Below are 23204 nucleotides of genomic sequence, written 5' to 3'. Positions count from 1 at the left end.
CATGAAGTAAAACAGCTTAGTTTTCATCTTTTAGTTCTGATTACAAATCTTATTATAACAGTGTACTTGTACTTCAGAAAGTGAAGTGCATTCTTTTTGTGCATAATTGGCTTTTGTAGGGAAAAGTCCCAAACATTGTCAGGCACAGTGTCGCAATAGCCGGCCGGTGTGGCCGAGCGGTTCTAGACGCTTCAGTCTGGAACCGCGCAACTGCTACGGTCGCAGGTTCGAATCCTGCCTCGGGCATGGATGTGTGTGATGTCCTTAGGTTAGTTAGGTTTAAGTAGTTCTAAGTTCTAGGGGACTGATGATGACCTGAGATGTTAAGTCCCATAGTGCTCAGAGCCATTTGATTTTGTGGCATTAAACTAAACACCAGCCTGTTGTTTCCTGCTTATTTGCTATAATACTGTGCAGCTCCTCCAAACAAATTTTGTGCACATTTTGGATGCTGCTTCATCTCAGTTGTAAGAAGTTTATCAAGAGAGTGGTGTCCTATAAGCATACCTTAAGTCAGTGTTGTACCTTTCTGGAAGAGCCCTTAAAAATTTTGCTAAATGACAATATTTCTCATTCCAATCAACAATTGTGGAATTTTCCGAAATTCCTTAACAAATGTGAAAATTTTTTAGCAGAATTGTAAAATATAAAAAGCATAAAATTACAAGCACAAATCTCTAGAACACACAGGCTTACTTGGTCATGAGAGCAGCTCTTAAATTTGCTACTGCTTCCAAGTCTATACTCCCACCAGGAGGCAAGACCTGCCAATAGATTGCTAATGAGATGTTGTAGACTGTTCTCGTATGAAACCGGTCCAGTTTTAATGGGAGGTGGCTCAGACTTAAGGAAATATTGTGGCCTGATAAACACGGGCAGTCTTCAGAACACAGTATTGTGGTCAGTTGTGCTCAGGCTTGGTTGCCGAATTGTTAATGGTACTGTTTAGGTAGTAGTTAATTTAAATCCTTGCAGTATTTCCTGCAGTGTAATGATATCACATAAAACTGACAAATGTTAATCTCCAGGTAAGCCAAATTATATTACTGAGGGCTGCATGTTGAACAAGAACTTATTCGGGTGCCATGACCAGTTGAAATGTGTCGAAATCGCCGAAGTCTGTGACGGAACCCCGCACTGCTTGGATGGTTCGGATGAAAGCCCCATGTGCCAGAAAAGTAAGCTAATATGTGGTAAAATATTTGGACTGTGCTCCCCTCGTTTAACAGTTCAGCAGCAGTGTAAAATGTTTCAGGCAAAGCTCTGTGCCCCAACCAGGGCTGCAGCTTCAGATGCCAACCAACACCCAGTGGACCCGTCTGCGTTTGCCCGATGGGCTTCAACCTGGTTAATGAAAAGTACTGCACAGGTAATGTGTAATTGTTTTTTCTCTTCTGGTTTAACTTTTCAAACTTCTGTGTTAAGACATTTTTACACTTTTAATATTGTCTTGTCACTAAATTTTATTTTTGTTAGTCATAGCTCCTTGAGGTACAGCTCTGTTTTCGAGGCATATACTTTTTGGGTGTGATTTCTGCTTCAGATTTCAGTTTTACAAGATGTTTGGAAAGTTTAGTGAAAAATATTATGTGGTATCCTTAGTGCATTGTATGCTTGAAAGTAAAAACAAATAATATGCCACTGAGTAATTTTACTTAATGGAAACAGAAAATGACATTTAATATGTCCTCAAATCTCAAAATCACAAGTAGATAAACTTTAAATCCGTTAAAATATTTGTAAGTGAAAACACCGAAGTTATTCACCAGTGCAGAAGACTAGTTATAGGGTTAAATTAAGATACAAAGTAGATGTAGCAGCATGCTCCTGAAGTCTTAAGCCAAAATGAGATTTGTCATGTATAATGTTGGAACAATTTTTGACGAGATTGGAAATAGTCCTAGATTATCAATGCTTTCCAAATTATATAATCCGCAAATGAAAACCAAAAGATAAATTTAAGAAACTTGCTTCAGTTTTGAGAGGATGGCTCCCCTCTTTAGTCATCCTCACGGTCTTTCAAGAAAAACTTCAGACAAATTCTGGGACAGTGTCTTGATGGTATGTCTAACCACTTGCACCCCCCTTTTCCCCCCTACTCCTCCTCCTCCTCCTCCTCCTCCTCCTCCTCCTCCTCCTCCTCCTCCTCCTCCTTCCCATTAAACCCATGGGTGTGCAGTTATATGCCTATTTGACTTCAGTTATTCATATTTAGCTGACAAATCTTAAAATAATTAAGATCATTCTTTATTGGTAATAGTTAATTTGTTCATTAGTCTCAGGTGAGACATTTTAAAAAAAAACTGCCATTCATTGACTGCTAGGCCAATGTAATGACCAGCATGTAATCCTTAGGAATGATGTCATAGCTCTGAAACAGTTAAGTCTTAGCTTAAAAAGAAGAAAAGAAAATGAACAGAAACATTACTGGCAAAGATAACCTAATCCAAAACTAATCACAGCCACTACTGTCAGTGTGTTAAGTCTTATTGAATGAGATCCATCAATTTATCATGCAAAAAATGCAGGATACACTTGTATAAATGCTGCCCTTCCACCTCTCCCTTGGCCAAAACTTTGGAAGACAAAATGCTGATAAGTTTTTAAATTTGTTTACAATGTGGTGCTACAGAAGAATGCTGGAGATTAGATGGGTAGATCACATAACTAATGACAAGGTATTGAATAGAATTGGGGAGAAGAGGAGTTTGTGGCACAACTTGACAAGAAAGGGAGGGGGGGGGACCGGTTGCTAGGACATGTTCTGAGGCATCATGGGATCACAAATTTAGCATTGGAGGGCAGTGTGGAGGGTAAAATCATAGAGGGAGACCAAGAGATGAATACACTAAGCAGATTCAGAAGGATGTAGGTTGCAGTAAGTATGGGAGATGAAGAAGCTTGCACAGGATAGAGTAGCATGGAGAGCTGCGTCAAACCAGTCTCAGGACTGAAGACCATAACAACAAACAACAGACTTAATTCCTAGTGTAGTCACATGGAAAAATCTGAAGGTTAATTCAGAGCTTAACTGCACAAGATTAGTATCCTCAGAAGCCAAAGTAACAAAAATTTTAATTGTATAACAAAAATTTTGTGAAGCCTCAAGAGGAAAAAGACTAAAATATTTCTTGGGTTTATATTATCACCAAAATAAAGCAGATGTTTGTATTGTCATTAAAATTTTTCAGACATTGATGAGTGCAAGATGTACGGCATATGCTCCCAGAAGTGCAGGAACACACATGGCAGCTATGAGTGTTTCTGTGACCAGGGCTACACTTTGCAAAGTGATAACCACACCTGCACTGTCAATGGTAAGTGCTTGAATAAAGTACACATTTTGATTTCTTCATAAAAGTATAGGTCGCATCTGAAATTTTCCCTCACTCTTTGCTTTATTATTAATTTCCACTTGTTGCTATAAGTATTTTCTTGATCACAATTCAGCCCATTTCACTTGCAGAAATTTTCTTCATAGCCACAATTGAAAACATTATGCACTCCACACTGTCAATGAACCTTAAACCTTACAAAAAGTTGATTTTTTCCCCTCCTAACTTCTTAAGTACTTCAGATCTTTAATTGTTCAAAGAACTTATATTCCAGTGATACTCTGAGAAAACTATTTGGTTTGATTTTCTTCACACCTTACCTTTGAAATTCATTCTGTACTTATTTTCCCACTTCTGATCCTGTCCATCATAAACTATTTATCTGATTCTGCAAACACAACTAGGTCTCTGTACTCACCTCCATCACTTCTATTCCTTCTAATGTTAATCTTCCATCTGTTAATCAGACAAGGGTGTTGAAACTTCATAGCAGATTAACTGTGTGCTGGACTGAGACATAACTTGAGACCTCTGCCCTTCAAAGGCAAGTGAAAGAAATGTATTGTAAAGTACTTAGGAATTTTGCTTCCATATCTTAGTGTCAAAAAAAGTAATTTTGATGTCTGTTGTGGTAAGCAAGCAAAAATATTTTCATACATCTCTATTTTAAATACCTTCAGTATAACAGCCCTAGGATCACTGATTGAGTACTGAAACAAAAGGGTTCAGTCTCAAATTTGTCAGATCCAAACCTTATCCATAGAGTGGCAGTTGCTTGAATTTTAGTGATCAGATTTTAGAAAAGAGATTAAATATGCTGGGTGGTAAGAGTGCAACTACTCAGAGATCCAGTGTGGGCTGCAGTGATCATATGGCAGTAAAATTGGTAGTTACTTTGATGTTACTGTAGAACAGATTTATGCTGGAAAAACATTAGTTCAATTTTTGGCCAGCAGGTGTAAATCTGGAACCAAATGCAAGAAAGACACACACAAAGATTTCCATTTCTAATGGATTAGGAATGTGATGTAAACAGAAAAGTCAAACAAGTGAGAAATGCATAACATTGCCACTTGCGCAATTTGTTCTGAGCACCAGAGACCTAAAGATGCTGACCAGTGCCATACCTGGTGGCAAAATATTGGAATTATTTAGTAAAATGAAACTAGGTTTTGCATTATCACATAGAGATATCTACCAAGTTTTGCTGTCATATGATAATTACAGCCCACACTGGACTCGGGGAGTAGCTGCACTTCTATTATAATCACTTGGTAACTTTGAGTACATTAGATTATCAGTTTGATCTACCTTACCCTTCTGACAAATTCATTCCTATCACATCTGAAAGAAATACTGTGTGAATATATAAAACAAAAAGTTGCTTGCTGTTATGTAACTGGGGAAATGATCACTTGTAGAAAACCTTTAACTTCATCATTTCCTTACGAGAGAAGGAAAGTTGCTACTCACCATATAGTGGAGATGTTGAGTTGCGATAGGCACAATAAAAAGATTCACACAATCATAGCTTTCGGTCAATAAGGCCTTTGTCAGCAGTATGCACGCGCGTGCAAACTCACCTTTTTGCGCAAATGCTCAAGGACACATTTGTAGTATTCCTGGTTAATAGTCTGTCTCCAGGGGTAAATTCATGATGGACAATACTGGTAGAAATGAAAAATAGAAAGTGCAGGTTATGTGGGCCAATCCAATATGAAATCAGAAATAGCACGTATATGCATATAATCTGTGCCATCAAATCTGTGCACCCTAATTTTAGAGGAGGAAAGAGAGATTGACTTAATTATGAAGAAAATCATTGGCACCATCTTCCCAAAGAGTGTAAGTCGCAGTTCCCTCTCTTAATTTGTGATTAATTAAGAATTTTTCCACCAGTGTTAGTGGAATATGGAGTCCCATGCACGTTTCGCCCACTCACAAATCTGGGACAAATCAGACTGCTTGATTTTCCATTTTTGTGAACTTGTTGTTTTCATCAGCCATCCATTATGCATATTGCTGTGTAAGTGCAACTTTGAATGACTGATTACTATTCACATGTAGCGGTTGCAGTACAGATATTAGGCCTCCAGGGGTAAGTCATTTTTCGTTTTCCATAACTTACCTTGGACCTCTTCATTTAAAAATCCATGGAAACTGTCCAGACAAATATGTTCCATAAATTAACTCACTAGGGCGATTTTGCCAAACATGAGTCACCCATTTGACCACAAGCTCATTGTCCATCCACCCTTTCAGATTTGCTCTCACCAATATGCCTATCACTCCTGTTTTTGGAATAGGTTTCTTCCAAAATACTGTCTAAAGTGTCAGCTCTCATCCATCACCAGTTACACACACACACACACACACACACACACACACACACACACAACTGCGGGTCACGGGGTTAGAATAGACCCGAGGTATTCCTGCCTGTCTTAAGAGGTGACTAAAAGGAGTGTCACATGTTTCGGCCTTGATGGAATGGTCCCCTGTACGGTTTGACCTCCATTTTTCAAAATTTTCACGAAGTGCAAGCCAATTGGGGAGGGCACCTTACAAGGTGCACCGTGTCCGTCATGCATTGAGATCTTCAACCCACTTTCTCGTCATCGCATTGCAGTCTCACCCATTCTTCATATCTTGGGTGAGGACGCCTTCCTGGGTGCGTTTTGATGCAGTGTCACTTTCTGTGCTGATGATAACCATTGACTTCTTTGCATCTCGTATCCAGCACGGTAGCCAGTCTGTTGTGGTGGGGCCGCCATGTACCCTTTTGGTTGTAGCCCCCCTGACAACACAGGATCGCTCTGCTTCTGCCTGTGCCGTTAACTCCACACATATGCCAAGGAGTAAATGCCGGTCACCATGGGGCATAGGGACTCACAGGAATGGCCATCCTGCCAGGTGGCCTTTGCTGCGGATGGGTGGCGCCCATGGGGACGGCCCCTGGTCAGAGTGAGTGGCATCAGGGCAGGTAACATGCCATGAAGCGTAATATGTCATGTCCTTCTGGTGGTCTGCTGCCACCAGTCCCTATGTTGGCAAAGTCTAATTACAATGCTAAGAAGTATGACGCCAAGTCGTTCCCCTCCCTGGTCACGCCATTGCCAGGCTATGGATGGTAGTGAAGCTTATTTGCCCCGGTACCTCGTATGTACGAGAGTTGATGGGGAATCTTTGATGTCCATGAAGCCTCAGTTTTTTGTGGAGCATCTGGAGGTTTGGGGAGGTGGAAGGCTTGTCCAAAATGTACTCTGGGTCAGTTTTGATAAAAACAGTATCCTCTGCTTAGTCACAGGCATTACTCGCTTGTGGCAAGTTTGGGATGTTTGTTACCATCACGCCTCATACGAGCTAAAATATGGTCCAGGGTAGTATATTCCACAGGGACCTTCTTTTGCAGCCTGACGAGGAGCTGCGTGCCAATTTAGAGTGGCGAGGTGTTCATTTTGTCGAGCGTATCGATCGGGGTCCGAGGGATAACCAGGTTGACACCAGTGCTTTCATCTTGGCCTTTGAAGGTGACACATTGCCTGAGATCAGGGTGATGGTCTACTGCTGTGATGTCAAGCCATATATCCCTCCCCTGATGCGGTGTTTTAAGTGCTGGAAGTTCAGCCATATGTCTTCCTGCTGTACTTCCAGCCTCACCTGTCGAGATTGTGGACATCCATCACATCCCCCCCACCACCCCCCCACCCCACCCCCCACCCGCTGCGGGTCCGGGGTGAGAATAGGCCAGAGGTATTCCTGCCTGTTGTAAGAGGCGACTAAAAGGAGTTTCAACCGTTTCGGCCTTCCATGTGATGGTCCCCCTTGGGGTTTGACCTCCTTTTTTCAAAATTCTACAGAAGTACGAGCCTTTTGGGGAAGGACGCCTTACGTGGTGTATCACTGGTCCTCAATGCACTAAGACCTTGGCACTCGGCATTGTAACGGCGTTGTAACCACACCCACTATTCCTCAAATTGGGCCTAAACGCCTCATGGGTTGCACAAGTTACGCCCATAGTGCATCCCCATCTGCACCTACGATCATGATGGACTTTCCATGGCACCCAAAATCCAGCACGGTAGCCAGCCCGTTGTGGTGGGGTCGTCATGAACCCTCTAGGTTGTAGCTCCCTGACAACACAGGGATCGTACTGCCGATACCTGAGCTGCACCCTCCCCACGTCGGCCAAGGAGTAGATGCCCGTCTCCTTGGGGCATCGAGACTCGCGGCAACGGTCATCCTGCCAGGTGGCCCTTGCTGGGGCTGGGTGGCACCCGTGGGGAGAGCCCCTGGTCGGAGTGGGTGGTATCGGGGCGGACGTTTCGCAGATGAAATGTCAACATGTATCGGGTCGCTCCGCGGCCGAGTCTTTTAAAAAGAAAGGTACTGTCTCTGGTTCTGGTTCTGGTTCTCCTGCCCTTTTCCCCTTGGCCACTCCCTGGGAGGAAGGACAGGCCCGCCGGCTTGGAGCGAAGTACTTCCCCCGCTATTTAGTCTGTTCTCGGACCGATGGGGGGACGTTCGCCACCTCCAAACCCATGTTCTTTGTCCAGCACATCGAGGACATCTTCGGGGAAATCGAGGCTCTCAGTAAAATGCGTTCGAGGTCCGTTCTTATAAAGACCGCCTCCGCCACACAGTCGGCGGCGCTCCAGGCATGCGACCGACTAGGGGACATCCCAGTGTCCATTGTCCCTCATCTGGCACTGAATAGGACGCAGGGGGGTTATTTTTCATCGGGACCTCCTGCTGCAATCTGATGAGGAGCTCAGGGCTAACCTGGAGCGCCGTGGCGTGCATTTCGTCCGGCGAGTTCAGCGCAGCCCCAAAGACTGTCGCATCGACACCGGAGCCTTTATCCTCGCCTTCGAGGGGGACATTCTCCCGGAGAAGGTAAAGGTGATGTGCTACTGGTGCGACTCCTATGTGCTGCTTCCGGTGTTTGCACTTTGGGCACATGTCGTCACGGTGTGAGGCTGAGCCCTTTTGTGGCGATTGCGGACATCCTCTTGGTGAGGAACATACATGCACCCCACCACCTCGGTGCGTCAATTGTCCTGGCATCCACTCGCCTAGATCTTTAGACTGCCCCGCGTGAAGATTCAAGAAATAAAAACTTTGGACCGTCTCTCTTATTCTGAGGCCAGGAAGAAGTATGACCGCCTCCATCCCGTGACGTTGACAACTTCGTTTGTCTCAGTCGTGTCCACTCCTTCCACAGTATCCTCACCCCTATCCTGTCCCCCCTCCACCTCCTCACCCCATCTGGGGTCTATGCCTCCGCCTCCCAAATCCCTCCCTTCCAAATCCTCCTCCCTCGCAGCCCCTGCCGCCTCTGCCCCAGAGGCCACCCCTCCTCCTCCTCCTCCTCCTCCTCCTCCTCCCCTTCTGCTGCCTGAGAAGCGATCCTCTTCTCAGGCGTCCATCGGGGAAACGTTCCGGACCCTGGCTTCTGAGGTCCGGCGTTCCAAAACGGACCCCGCGCGCGAGGACCTTCTTCAGGTCCAGCCCACCATCCCCGTGCCTCATCGAACTTCCAAGAAGGCCTCCAAGAAGAAGTCTTTATCCCCCTCTCCACCCCGGCGCGTTTCGTCTGACGCTCCATCCGTGAGTCGCTGCTCCCGGCCGTTCTCAGTTTCGCCGGGACGCTCTGCTGCCAGGCGCCCAGCTGGCCTCCCGTCGGCGAAAGATGCTGCCCCTCTTCCGCAACCCGGGAAAGCGGCCGCAGCTGGCGACGACTCGATGGAACAGGATCCGCCTCCCGCCGGTTGTAGCGTTGTTCCCTCGAAACCTGGCCCTCCGCGGCCATCGAGGTGACCAGCTCTTCACCCGTTTCATTCCCCCTTTTTTTTCTGACTAGCGATGGCTTTGTTACATTGGAACATAAGAGGTATTCGATCTAATCGGGAGGAATTACAACTGCTCCTCCGCTTGCACTGTCCGCTCGTCCTTGGTCTCCAGTAAACCAAGTTGCGCCCAACTGACCGTATTGCTTTTACCCACTATACCTCGGAGCAGTCTGACGTCACCCCTGTGGACGGTATTCCAGCTCATGGTAGTGTCATGTTGCTCATTCGGGACGATGTCTATTACCATCCCATCCCATTGACCGCCCCACTCCAAGCAATAGCTGTCCGTATTACTCTTTCTGCCTTTACTTTTTCTGTTTGTACCGTCTACACTCTTGATCCGCAGTTAGTCGGGCTGACATGATGCACCTAATTGTCCAGCTTCCTCCACCATTTTTATTGTTTGGCGACTTCAATGCCCATCATCCCCTTTGGGGCTCTCCTGCATCCTGTCAGAGAGGCTCCCTCTTGGCGGATGTCTTCAACCATCTCAATCTTGTCTGCCTCAATACTGGCGCCCGGACTCTACCCATACCTACTCCCACTAGGACCTCTCGATCTGTTCTACCTGCCCGTCGGTTTGAGTGGTATGTCCTTTCTGACACCTTTTCGAGCGACCACTTCCCCTGTGTCGTTTGTCTCCTGCACCCCACCCCACCCCATCCCCATGTCCTTTACCGAGCGAGGTGGCGCAGTGGTTAGCACACTGGACTCGCATTCGGGAGGACGATGGTTCAATCCCGTCCCCGGCCATCCTGATTTAGGTTTTCCGTGATTTTCCTAGATCGCTTCAGGCAAATGCCGGGATGGTTCCTTTGAAAGGGCACGGCCGATTTTCTTCCCCATCCTTCCCTCACCCGAGCTTGCGCTCCGTCTCTAATGACCTCGTTGTCGACGGGACGTTAAACACTAATCTCCTCCTCCTCCTCCCTCCCATGTCCTTCGAGCTGGAACATACCAAAGGCTGACTGGGGACTTTAGTCCTCCTTGGCGACCATTCGGGACCACGATTTTCTCAGTTGTGACAGTCAGGTCGAATACCTCACGGCTGTTATCATCAATGCTGCCGAACGTTCCATTCCTCGTACTGCCTCTTCTTCACGTCGCGTTTCTGTCCCCTGGTGGAATGAGGCTTGTCGAGACGCTATCCGTGCTCGACGACGTGCTTTACGCACCTTTCGCCGCCATCCTACGTTGGCGAATTGTATTGGATACAAACGACTTCGAGCGCAATGCCGTAGAGTCATCAAAGACAGCAAAAAAGCTTGTTGGGCCTCTTTCACCAGCTCCTTTAATAGTTTTACTCCCTCTTCTGTCGTCTGGGGTGGCCTGCGCCGGCTGTTGGGCATTAAGGCCCACTCCTCGGTACCTGGCCTGACTTCAGGTAATTAGGTTTTTGTTGATCCTGTGGATATCTCCAATGCCTTCGACCGCTTTTTCGCGGAGGTTTCAAGCTCCGCCCATTACCACCCTGCCTTCCTTCCCAGCAAAGAGGCAGAAGAGGCTTGGCGACCTTCCTTCCACTCGCTGAATCTGGAAAATTATAATGCCCCCTTTACTATGCGGGAACTCGAACGTGCACTTGCACTGTCCCGGTCCTCTGTCCCGGTCCTCTGCTACGGGGCTAGATGCCATTCACGTTCAGATGCTGGCACACCTTTCTCCGGCAGGCAAAAGCTTCCTTCTTCGTACATACAATTGCGTCTGGACCGAAGGTCAAGTCCCCATGCGTTGGCGTCACGCCATCGTTGTTCCTATACCCAAACCCGGGAAGGATAGATACCTTCCTTCTCGTTACCGCCCCATTTCTCTTACAAGCTGTGTCTGTAAGGTGATGGAGTGCATGGTTAATGCTCGGTTAGTTTGGATTCTTGAATCTCGATGGCTACTTACCAATGTTCAATGCGGCTTTCGTCGCCGCCGCTCCGCTGTTGACCACCTTGTGACCTTGTCGACATTCATCATGAACAACTTTTTGCGAAAGCGCCAAACGGTCGCCATGTTCTTCGATTTGGAGAAGGCTTATGATACCTGTTGGAGAGGAGGTATCCTCCGCACTATGCACAGGTGGGGTCTACGCGGTCGCCTGCCCCTTTTTATTGATTCCTTTTTAACAGATCGAAAGTTTAGGGTACGTGTGGGTTCCGTATTGTCCAACGTCTTCCTCCAGGAGAACGGACTGCCTCAGGGCTCCGTCTTGAGCGTAGCCCTTTTTGCCATGGCGATCAATCCAATTATGGATTGCATTCCACCTAATGTCTCAGGCTCTCTTTTTGTCGATGACTTCACGATCTACTGCAGTGCCCAGCAGACATGCCTCCTGGAGCGCTGCCTTCAGCGTTGTCTAGACAGCCTCTACTCGTGGAGTGTGGCAAATGGCTTCCGGTTCTCTGAAGAGAAGACGGTTTGCATCAACTTTTGGCGATATAAAGCGTTCCTTCCGCTATCCTTACATCTCGGTCCCGTTGTTCTCCCATTCGTGGAAACAACTAAGTTCCTAGGGCTCACACTGGACAGAAAACTTTGAGGACATTAAGGGAACATGTACAACGGGCAGCCAAATAAGAGACGTGCGGAGACCAACAAAGTTCTTAGTGGTTCATCTTGGGGAGCGGATCGCACTGTCCTGCTTCGCTTGTATCGGTCCATAGTCCGATCAAAGCTGGATTATGGGAGCCTCGTCTACTCGTCTGCTCGGCCATCCCTCTTACGCCGTCTCAACTCTATCCACCATAGGGGGTTACGTCTTGCGACTGGAGCTTTCTACACTAGTCCCGTCGAGAGTCTTTATGCTGAAGCTGCCGAATTACCATTGACCTACCGGCGTGACGTCCTGCTTTGTTGGTATGCCTGCCGGCTGTTGTCAATGCCCGACCACCCCTCTTATCAGTCCTTCGCTGATTCTCTCGACCGTCAATATGGGTTGTATGTGTCTGCCCTGCTGCCCCCTGGAGTCCGTTTTTGTCGCCTGCTTCGACAATTGGATTTTGCCCTCCCTACCACCTTCAGAGAGGGTGAGAGCCCGACGCCACCTTGGCTCCAGGCTCCAGTTCATGTTTATCTCGACCTCAGCTCGCTCCCGAAGGAGGGTACTCCGGCTGCAGTGTATTGCTCACGGTTTGTCGAACTTCGTGCGCGACTTGCCAGTCACACCTTTATTTACACTGATGGCTCCAAAACTGACGATGGTGTCACCTGTGCCTTTGTCGTCGGGGCCGTCACCTTTAAATACTGGCTCCTCGACCAATATTCCAGCTTTATGGCTGAGCTTTTTGCTCTCCATCAGGCCGTTCAGTATGCCCGCCGCCACCGCCATTCATCGTATGTGTACTCTGCTCTGATTCACTCAGTGCTCTTCAGAGCCTTGGAGCTCCATATCCGGTCCATCCCTTGGTGCAACGGATCCAGCAGTCCCTCCATTCTTTTGCTGAGGGTGGCTCTCCTGTCAGCTTTCTGTGGGGTCCCAGCCATGTAGGAGTGCCTGGGAATGAGGCTGCTGATGCTGCAGCCAAGGCTGCCGTCCTCCTGCCTCGGCCGGCCTCCCATTGTGTCCCGTCATCTGACGTTAGTGGGGTTGTTTGTAAGAGGCTTGTGTCCTTGTGGTGGGATACTTGGTCTTCACTTCAAGGAAACAAGCTCCGGGTAGTAAAACCGTTCCCAACTGCTTGGACAACCTCCTCCCGACCATCTCGGCGAGAAGAGGTCCTTCTGACCAGGTTGCGGATTGGGCATTGCTGGTTTAGCCACCGCTACCTGCTCTCCGGTGACCCAGCCCCGCAGTGCCCTTGTGGTCATGCATTAACAGTGTGCCATGTTTTATTGTTGTGTCCCCGTTTTAGTCAATCTCGTGTTGTCCTGTCTCTGCCATCTACTTTACAGGATATTTTAGCGGATGACGCTTGAGCAGCTGCTCGTATTCTTCGTTTCATTACTTTGACTGGATTGTCCAAAGACATCTAACTTTTTCACTTATTTTATCTGCATCTTTGTAAGAACTTTCTGGTGTCCCCCCCCCCCCCCCCCCCCTTGAGTTTTAGTAGATTCTATGTGCTCTAACAATTGTGACTGGGCGCTAATGACCTCAGTAGTTGAGCGCCCTTAAACCCCAAACAAACAAACAAAAATCACATCCCAATACTCCATGTGCCCTGCCTCTCATCTGTTTCAGCTGTGGAGAGCATCATTCACCTTGCTTGCCAGACTGCAGGATTTTACAGAGAGAGGAAAATCGTGGAATATAAGACACTGGACTGACTGACCTACACTGAAGCTAAGAGGAAATTTGAATGCCTACATCCTGTGGCTATGACCCTCTCATACGCTACTGCTAAGAGAACAGTTGTCACCCCGTCAGTTCCTCGAATTCCTGTCGCCTCTCAGAATCGGGTGACTACATCTGCCCCCTTGATGGTGGGGGGTGCTTCCCTCCCTGTTGCTCCCACACCACAAACATCGGGGATTTCAGTCCCCCACTTCTGAGTCAGAGAAGAGTAGGTCTTCTTCAGCTCCTCTCACTAGGAAGGGGTCCTTTGGGTTACGCTTTTTCCAGATTTCTGCTGATGGGAAAGATGACACCCGCCAGTGGCTGAAGAGCCCAAAAGCAGCTGATCATAGGGCTTCATGTTCATCCTCAGTCCTGGGACTAAATCAGTGAAGTCCTCCCAGCCAGGGAAACCCAAGGAATAGCATGAGAAATCTAAAAAGAAGACCCACAGAACAAGGAAATTGGGGTGGCACCCACACCACCGCCACCTACAAGCTCTGCATCTGAGGATGGGGTGGAGGCTCTAGTGTCTGCTGAGGACGTGGAGCTTGCCGAACCCTCGGACACAATGGGTAGAGACTGCTTGGGCAAAAAGTCGGTGGCAGCAGGTGACCCTGAGGCATAAACTGCCTCATTGAATGTTCCATACCTTCCCAGTCTCATGAAGTCATCCTCCAGTAGAATTGCGGTGGATTTTTCCACCGCCTGGCTGAGCTATGGTGACTGTTAAGCTTTATACCTGCTTTCTGCATTGCTCTCCAGGAAACCTGGTTCCCAGCAATGAGGACCACTGCCCTCCAAGGCTACAAGGGATATCACAGGCACCGTAGCTACTACAATAGTATGTCGAGTGGAGTTCGCGTTTGTCCTAAACTCGGTCTGTAGTGAAACTGTGCCCCTTCAAACCTCTTTTGAAGCTGTGGCTGCCAGAATACAGACTACGCATGAAATGTCTGCAATGTAGATCTTCTTCCAGATAGTGCAGTACCTCTGAACGTATTAGCTGCACTGATTGATCAACTCTCTAAACCTTTCCTATTTCTGGGATATTTTAATGCCCATAACCCCTGTGGGGTGGCACCGTGCTTAGTGGCCGAGACAGAGGTGTCGAAACTTTACTGTCACGACTCGACCTCTGCCTCTTAAGTACTGGGGCCGCCACACATTTTAGTGTGGCTCGTGGTAATTACTCAGCCATTGATTTATCAATTTGCATCCCAGGACTTCTCCCACCTATCCACTGGAGAACACATGACAACCTGTGTGTTACTGACCACTTTCCCATCTTTCTCTCACTGTCCTGCCGTCAAGCCCACAGACGACTGCCCCGATGGGCTTTAAACGAGGCGGACTGGGAAACTTTCACCTCTGATGTCAACATTGACTCTCCTCCACATGGTAACGTTGATGTGATGGTTGAGCAGGTGCCTACCACAATTATTTCTGTGGCAGAAAATGCGATCCCACAGTCCTTACGACGCCCTGGCAAAAAGTCCATTGATGGTCGCTAGAAGTCGCTGAGGCAATTGCAGAGCATCGACAAGCTCTACAGCGATGTAAGTGGCACTGTTCCCTAGAGCATCTGATAGCCTTCAAACAGCACTGTGCCCGTGTACACCAATTTATAAAAGAATGGAAACAGGAGTGTTGGGAGAGGTATGTGTCGACCATTGGGTGCCATGCATCACCTTCCTAAGTCTGTACGAAGATCAGATGTCTTTTTGGGTACCAGACCCGAAAAGATGTCCCTGGCATTACCATCAATGGTGTGCTATGTACAAATGCGATTGCCGAGCACTATGCTCGAGCTTCTGCATCAGAGAACTACGCCCCTCCACCCCCCACCCCCGCCACCCCCTCCCAGCCTTTCTCACCCTCAAACAGCAGGTGGAAAGAAAAGTCCTCTCGTTCACTATATGCCACAATGAACCCTAGAACACCCCATTTACGGAGTGGGAGCTCCTCAGCGCACTTGCACATTGCCCCGACACAGCTCGTGGGCCGGATTGGATCCACAGTCAGATGATTAAACATCTCTCATCTGACAAGTGCCATTTCTTCATCTTCAACTGGATATGGTGCGATGGCATCTTTTCATTGCAATGGCGAGAGAGCACCATCATTCCAGTGCTCAGACCCGGTAAAAATCTGCTTGATGTGGATAGCTATCAGCCTCACCAATGTTGTCTGTAAGCTGCTGGATCGTATGGTGTGTCAGTGGTTGGGTTGGGTCCTGGAGTCAAATGGCCTACTGGCTCCATGTCGGGGTGGCTTCTGCCAGGGGCGCTCCACCACTGATAATCTTGTGTCCCTCAAGTCTGCCATCCAAACAGCCTTTTCCAGATGCCAACACCTTGTTGCCATGTTTTTTGATCCATGCAAAGCGTGTGACACCACCTGACAACATCATACCTTGCCACATTATACGGGTGGAGTCACCTGGGCCCACTCCCAATTTTTATTCAGAATTTCCTGTCACTCCATACTTTCCGCGTCCAAGTTAGTGCCTCCCATAGTTCTCCTCCATATCCAGGAGAATGGGGTCCCGCAGGGCTCTGTGTTGAGTGTATCACTATTTTTAGCATCTATTAATGGTCTAGCAGCAGCTGTAGGACTGTCCATCTTAACCTCCCTGTATGCAGACGACTTCTGCATTTCGTACTGCTCCACCAGTAGTGGTGTTGCTGAGCGGCTCGTACAGGGAGCCATCCACAAGGTGCAGTCATGGGCTCTTGCCCACGGCTTCCAGTTTTTGGCCGCTAAGTCGTGTGTCATGCACTTCTGTCAGTGTTGTACCTTTCATCCGGAACCAGAACTTTACTTTCATGACGATCCACTAACTGTAGTGGAGACTTATCGATTCGTAGAACTGGTTTTCGACCCCCTATTGACTTGGTTACCTCACCTTTGTCAGCTTAAGTGGAAGTGCTGGAAGCACCTCAATGTCTTCTGCTGCCTGAGCAACACCAACTGGGGTGCAGATCGCTCTACTCTGCTGCAGCTCTACAGAGCCCTTGTTCAAGCCCACCTTGAGAGTCTGGTTTATGGTTCAGCAGCGCCTTGAGCATTGCGTGTACTCGAGCCAGTGCTATATTGTGGCGTTCGCCTAGTGGCGGGTGCTTTTAGAACGAGTAGGTGACCAGTGTCCAATTGGAGGCCGGAGTCCCTCCATTGCAGACCCGACGTGCACAACTGCTCGCCAGTTATGCTGCACACATTTGTATTTCTCCCGAGCATCCGAATTACAGTCTCCTTTTACCACCCGTGGCAGTTTATCTCCCACATCGACGGACCAGGTCAGGGCTAACGATTGCGATTCGTGTGTGATCCATTCTGTCTGAAGTAAGAGTCCTTCCCTTTACCACCTCCCATCCAGGTCCATCTGCATACACCTCCATGGTGTACACCTAGGCTGCAGATTCGTCTGGACATTTTGCATGACCCTAAAGAGTCAGTTACTCCTGCCGCTCTCCACTGTCAATTCCTCTTGATTTCTGACATGTTCTGGGGCTCTGAAGTGTTTTACACAGACAGCCTGATGGCTGATGGTCATTTTGGCTTTGTCTATGTCTACAGTAGCCATTTGTAACAGCATTCCTTGCCCAATGGCTGCAGTGTATTCACTGCAGAGCTGGTGGCCATCTCTTGTCACTTCAGTATATCCGTTCATGCCCCAGAGAATAGTTTTTTCTGTGTACTGACTCCTTGAGCAGCTGACAGGCTATCAACCAGTGCTACCCTCATCATCCTTTGATAGCGTCCATCCAGGAGTCTATCTATGCCCTGGACCAATCTCATCATTCAGTGGTGTTTGTGTGGACCCCAGGACACGTCAGCATCCCAGGCAATGAATTTGCTGACAGGCTGGGCTAACAGGCCACACGGAAACCTCTTCTGGAGATGAGCATCACTGAACCTGACCTGCGTTCTGACTTAACACTGTAGGGTTTTTCGGCTTTGGGAGACGGAATGGCAGAACAGTACACACAACAAACCGTGTGTCATTAAAGAGGCCATGAATGTGTGGAAGTCTTCCAATCGGGCCTCTCGCAGGGAAGCAGTTGTCCTCTGCTGGGCTCCGCATTGGCTCCGCTTGGGCGACCCACGGTTACCTCCAGCTCCGCGAAGAACCGCTTGAGTGTCGGTGCGGTGCCTGGTCGACAGTGGCCCATATTCTGGTGCACTGTCCCACTTTGAATGCGCGGCGACAGAATCTTGGGTTACCGGACTCGTTGCCACTAATTTTGTCTAACAATGCCTCATTGGCTGTTGTAGTTTCATGTTTTATTCATGTGGGTGGGTTTTATCACTTGATCTAAGTTTTAGTGCATGTCCTTTGTCCCTCTGTGTCCTCCACCCTAGTGCTTCTAGAGTGTAGGTTTTAATGTGTTGCAGAGTTGATGGCTTCTCCTTTTTTATTCTCATGGTCAGCCAGCCACAGTAATCTGCTTTGTTGTTTTAGTCTCTACATCCCATTTCTGTGGTTTTTTGGTCCCCTTTTGTCCATTTACATGTTTGTTGCTCTTCGTCATCGTTTTTATGATTTTTTTTTTTCCCTTTCATTCCGTTTTGAGTTGTCAGTCTCGTTTATTTTATTCTCAGAGTTGTGGCAGTGTTTCATTCGGAACAAGGGACCTCGTAGTTTGGTTCTTTTCCCCTTCTTTTAATCCAACACACACACATATATTCATTTTGCTTTTTGGCTGCAAAATGGCAGGTCGTTACCCCCATTTCCCCCCCACATTGTACTTTCTTCCTGCTGCCGTTTGCCGGCCGCGGTGGCCATGCGGTTCTAGGTGCTCCAGTCCGGAGCCGCGCTGCTGCTACGGTCGCAGGTTCGAATCCTGCCTCGGGCATGGGTGTGTGTGATGTCCTTAGGTTAGTTAGGTTTAAGTAGTTCTAAGTTCTAGGGGACTGATGACCACAGCAGTTGGGTCCCATAGTGCTCAGAGCCATTTGAACCTGCTGCAGTTTCCGATGTTCTCTTCTTCACTTGTAATATGCGCCTAACATGTCAGACTGAGGTCACAACACGACAGTATAATAGGATCTTTTGTTGGTGGAGCAATACCAGTCTTGTCACAATTACTTCAACACATGCCAGTTTTTTCGTCCTTAAATTCAGGAAAAAGTATGTGCAGATTATTCTGAGCAGTAGTAAAATAACTATGCTTTGTAGACAATATTATAATATTTTGAGCAATAATTCTGCCATTTCTTGCTGTTGGGTGCAGAAGGAGAAGCTGTCTTGCTGTTCTCGAGGAAGACTGAAGTTCGGGTGTATTTCGTGCGGAGTGAGGTGTACAAGTTGGTGGCAGGTGGGCTGCAGCATGTGGCAGGAGTGGCTTACGACGGGCTGAATGTCTACTGGACGAGCGTCCGCAACGGAGAGGCGGCCATCGTCCAGAGCAACGATGACGGTTCAATTACTGATGTGCTCGTGTCTTCAGGCAAGTGGGTTTATCCTTATGTTTGTTGATGAGATTCTCAGTGATGTGGAGGATTTTGGAAAAATACTTAAAAGGGAACTGAATTCCAGCCCAGATTCTAAATGAAAGGGTCCTTAAGGACATTAAGCAAAATGTGAACGTATATGTGCCAAATTGCATGAAATTCTGAGGCTGCGGTGAAGTAAAAGATGTTGCAAGTCTTACTTGTTGGTTGTATTACTGCATTTCAGTCTAAAATTACTTCGCATTCATGTTCTGATGTAGTTAATACGAGGTGTATACTAAAACAACTAAACTCGGTCTGCACAGGCTTGAAGGCCCAACAGTACTGACTGGCCACATTGTCATCCTCTGCCCATAGGCGCCCCCCAGGGGCTCGCCACTCTTTGGTGGGTTCCTGCTTGGCTACAACGGGCCGCAGCCTTTGCACCATTTTGTCCATTCTATGCTGCATGCCTGTTCTCTTGCTATTCTTTTTCCCCTCCCTTGGGGAACATGTCTGTGATGTTATTGGGAATGTTCTGCATTGTGTATCACTGACATAAGAACACTCTCATCTTTGCATTTTGCTCCCTTTTCCTTTCTTTGTTTCCCTTCTCTCGTTCCTCTGCTTTAGCATTTGAGTTTCCTCTTTTTCTTCTTCCTCCCTGTGCATTCCTGAAGGCAGGCCCATGCATCTGATGTGTAACGGTGACTGGGTAACGTGTAATTCCCAGCCCCAGGTCGACAGGTAGAGTTCACGAGTATCCCCTGGTACAAGCCAGGTCCAGGGAGGATCATTGCCCGAGCTGCAATCTTCCTAAACTACCGATTGGTCCCTCTGTCACGTGTTCAGGAGGTGTGACTTGAGGTGTGAACAATCGCCTAAGGCCGGTGTGCCCCCTCGTGAAGGGGGCCCCAGTCAGATGGAGCGCGCCATCGGATATGCTGGCAATAGTGGGGATTTCCTCGCAATGAGTCAATCGTCTTCAGTTGACATCCACAAAACATAAACGTAATGAGGCTAATGATTCAAAGACCCTTCCTGCTGAACCACAGTTCCTTGTGGTCTCGCGTACTGAAGACGGTCAGTCCTTCGCCGTGGACCATCAGGTTACTATTCAGAAAGTGTTGATGCAGTTGGCAGCCCTGTGAAATCCTGCTTTCCTTTACAGATTGGCACATCACTTTTGGAGCCTACTTCTGATTTTCAAACATAACTACTGCTTGCTGCCTCGATTCTCCACAGCTACCCTGTTCATGTCATGGCCCATAGAACTTGGAATTCTTCCCGTGGTGTAATTTGTACAAAGCTGCTCAATGGTCTAACCGAGCCCAAAATCCAGTTTTAGCTCTCTGATCAGAGTGTCATTGCCATCCATCGTGTAATGAAAAAGATAGATCCCTTCTTAGTGTCCACCCGCACTCTTATTCTCACATTTGATAGAGTGGTGCTGTCGTGGAAGATCAAAGCAGGCCATGAAATTATCACAGTCCGTCCGTACATAACGAACTTGATGTGCTGCTACCATTGTCATCGTTTGAACCACACTAAGTCGTCTTGTCGACACCCGGCAAAATGTGTAACTGGCGGTAGGGATGCACATGAGGGAGATTGTCTACTTTCTTCTAACCGCAGTATCAACTGCAATGGCAGTCATGCTGCCTCCTCTCAGGATTGTCTTGTGTGTCTTAATGAGAAAAAGTGCCTTACCCAGTCACTTGCAAGTTGCTGATTAGTCACAAACCCTGTGTTCTCCCATCGGGCACCTATAGTTCTGTTCTTGTTACCCTTTGCTCAGTGAAGGACATTGCCATGCAGACATGCAACCTCAAATTCAGCCCAGTGCCAAGGTAGCATTACCATCCCTCCGTCCAGCTGCGCAACAACCTGTCACTCTAGCCTCGAGGGGCAAAGCCACCAGCTACACAACTGGTAGGCTGGGAGGGACACGAGTACTCCAGTGTAGACGTAATCTCCATGTTTTTAATCGTCATCTTACGATGGCAAACTGTATTCACTATAAACAGATGTGTGCAAAGTGTCATTGCATTCTTGAGGGTAGCAAACGAGCTAGCTGGACTTCATTCGCTATTTCTTGTAACGGTTCCACCCCTTCCTCTGTCGTGCAGGTCAACCTCTGATGGCTCTCTGGGACCATAATCCATTCCCCAATTTCCAACCTGACAGTAGCAGACGATGTTATCGTGGATCTTATACCTATCTCTTACAGCTTGGGCCACCATTTTGCAGAAGTTTCAAGCTCTTTCCACTATCACCCTGCCTTCCTCCATAGGAATCGAGCAGAGACGGCTCAGGCAATACCCTTCCCTTCTCAGACTTGTGAGTGCTACAATGCTGCTTCACTATGAGGGAGCTAGATCATGCTCTCAGTTCATCCCAATTCTCCACCCCAGGGCCAGATGTCATCCACATTCAGATGTTGCGTCACCTTTCTCTTGTGGGCAAGCACTTTCTGCTTAGTAAGTACAACCTTATTTGGGCAGAGGGCACATTTCCCAGACACTGGCGTGAAGCCGCCATCATATCCATACCTAAGTCTGGTAAGGACAACCACCTTCCTTCTAGCTACCACCCAATCTCTCTTACCAGCTGTATTTGCAAGGTGATGGAACGTATGATTCATGCCCAGCTGGTATGGTGGCTTAAGTCTCACAATTTACTGACAAATGCACAGTGTGAATTTTGAGTGCGGCATTCTGCAGTTGACTATCTTGTTACTTTGTCAACCCGTGTCATGAACAGTTCTCTGTGGAAATCCCAAACTGGCCGTGTTTTTAGATTTGGAGAAGGCCTACTCCACTTGTTGAACTGGTATCCTCTGTACTCAATAGACGTGGGCCTTCCGTGGCTGCCTGCTCTGTTTACTTCAGGCATTTTTAAAAGCTCATGTGGGTTCTGCTTTGTTTGACACCTATATCTAGGAGTCAGGGTTCAATCCTCTTTGCTATCACCATTAACCCTATAGTGGCCCATCTCATGTCGGGCATCTCTCGCTCCCTTTTTGTTGACAATTTTGCCATTTACTGCAGTTCTCCACAGACCTGTCTCACTGAGCAGTGTCTTCAGTGGTGTCTTGATCATCTTTACTCCTAGAACATCGACAGCGGCTTCCGCTTTTCCACTGACAAAACCATCTGCATGAATTTCTGCCGATGCAAGTGGTTTCTCCCACCATCTTTACATCTTGTGCCTGTTGCCCTTCTGTTCGTTGAAACTATAAAAGTCCTGGGGCTCATGCTCAATAGGAAACTGTTTTGGGTTCCTCAATGGTACTTCTTGGGGTGCCGATTGAACACCCCCCCCCCCCCCCCCCCCCTACGTTTGTGCCAGTCCCTTGTCCGTTCAAAACTTGACTGTGTGCTTTGTATATGCATTTGCATGTCCATCCCTCTTACGACATCTCAACACTATCCACCATCATGACATCTGTTTGGCCATGGGCGCATTTTACACCAGCCCGGTTCAGAGTCTGTATGCTGAAGCTGCTGAACTACCACTGTCCTACTGCCATGACTTCCTCCTCAACAGGTATGCATGCTGTTTGTCTGCCATGTTTGGCCACACATCCTATGCCTCATTATTTGATGATTTCTTTGATTGTCGGTGTGGGGTGCATCTTCTTCTGTTACCTCCTGGAGTCCACTTTTTGCACTTTCTACAGCGGCTTGAATTCACACTATCTGCAACTTTCCCGGTGGGTGTGAACCCTTCACCACCTTGGCTCCGTGAAGTGGCCCATGTTAACCTTGGCCTTCATTCACTTCCTCACTTCCTAAGGATGCTACTCCAGCCTCTATTGTCTTCAGTTTCACGGCCTACCTGTGGAACTTCACGATAGTACCTTCTAAGGTTTTCCTGATGACAGGAGACACTGTGGTACAGGGGTGCAAGACCGGCATGTCTCTCACGGGTGATTTACCTATTGTGTGCAGCTGATCTTCTTTTCAAGGCAGACGGCTGTGTCGATCTTCACAATGCTTCTTCTCCGAAGATTTCGTGCTGGTTAGTGAAATGATACTGAACTTCTTCTCTGCTTTTGAAATGATTTCTTACTCTCAGAATACTTTCATATCTACTTCGCTATATTTTCTTCTTGTACTTGACATATATCATTAGTGTCTCTTCGTTTTAAAAACCATTAGAGAGAGAGAGAGAGAGAGAGAGAGAGAGAGAGAGAGAGAGAGAGAGAGAGAAAATTGTGCGGACAAGACAATATACCTTACTTCCGGGTTGATATTAAGGATGCACTAACTCCTTCTGTTTTGGTAGGTACGCCCCTTTCTTATTCATGTATTCTAT

The 23204-nt window shown here is 47.6% G+C and overlaps 1 protein-coding gene across 1 annotated transcript in view; it reads left to right on the top strand.

The window, feature by feature from the left end:
• LOC126188829 (vitellogenin receptor-like) overlaps positions 1 to 23204 on the top strand; it is a 209998-nt gene that overhangs the window by 45627 nt on the left and 141167 nt on the right. The window contains exons 5-8 of the mRNA XM_049930442.1: positions 1029 to 1178; positions 1256 to 1369; positions 3192 to 3317; positions 18686 to 18901. Coding sequence (XP_049786399.1) covers positions 1029 to 1178; positions 1256 to 1369; positions 3192 to 3317; positions 18686 to 18901 — 606 coding nt within the window. The remainder of the gene's footprint in view (positions 1 to 1028; positions 1179 to 1255; positions 1370 to 3191; positions 3318 to 18685; positions 18902 to 23204) is intronic.

Source organism: Schistocerca cancellata, chromosome 5 (genome assembly GCF_023864275.1).
Source record: "Schistocerca cancellata isolate TAMUIC-IGC-003103 chromosome 5, iqSchCanc2.1, whole genome shotgun sequence".
In the NCBI taxonomy this organism is placed as follows: Eukaryota; Metazoa; Arthropoda; class Insecta; order Orthoptera; family Acrididae; genus Schistocerca; species Schistocerca cancellata.
Note: the sequence above shows the minus strand (reverse complement) of the source record. Positions and strands in the feature narration are given on the sequence as shown.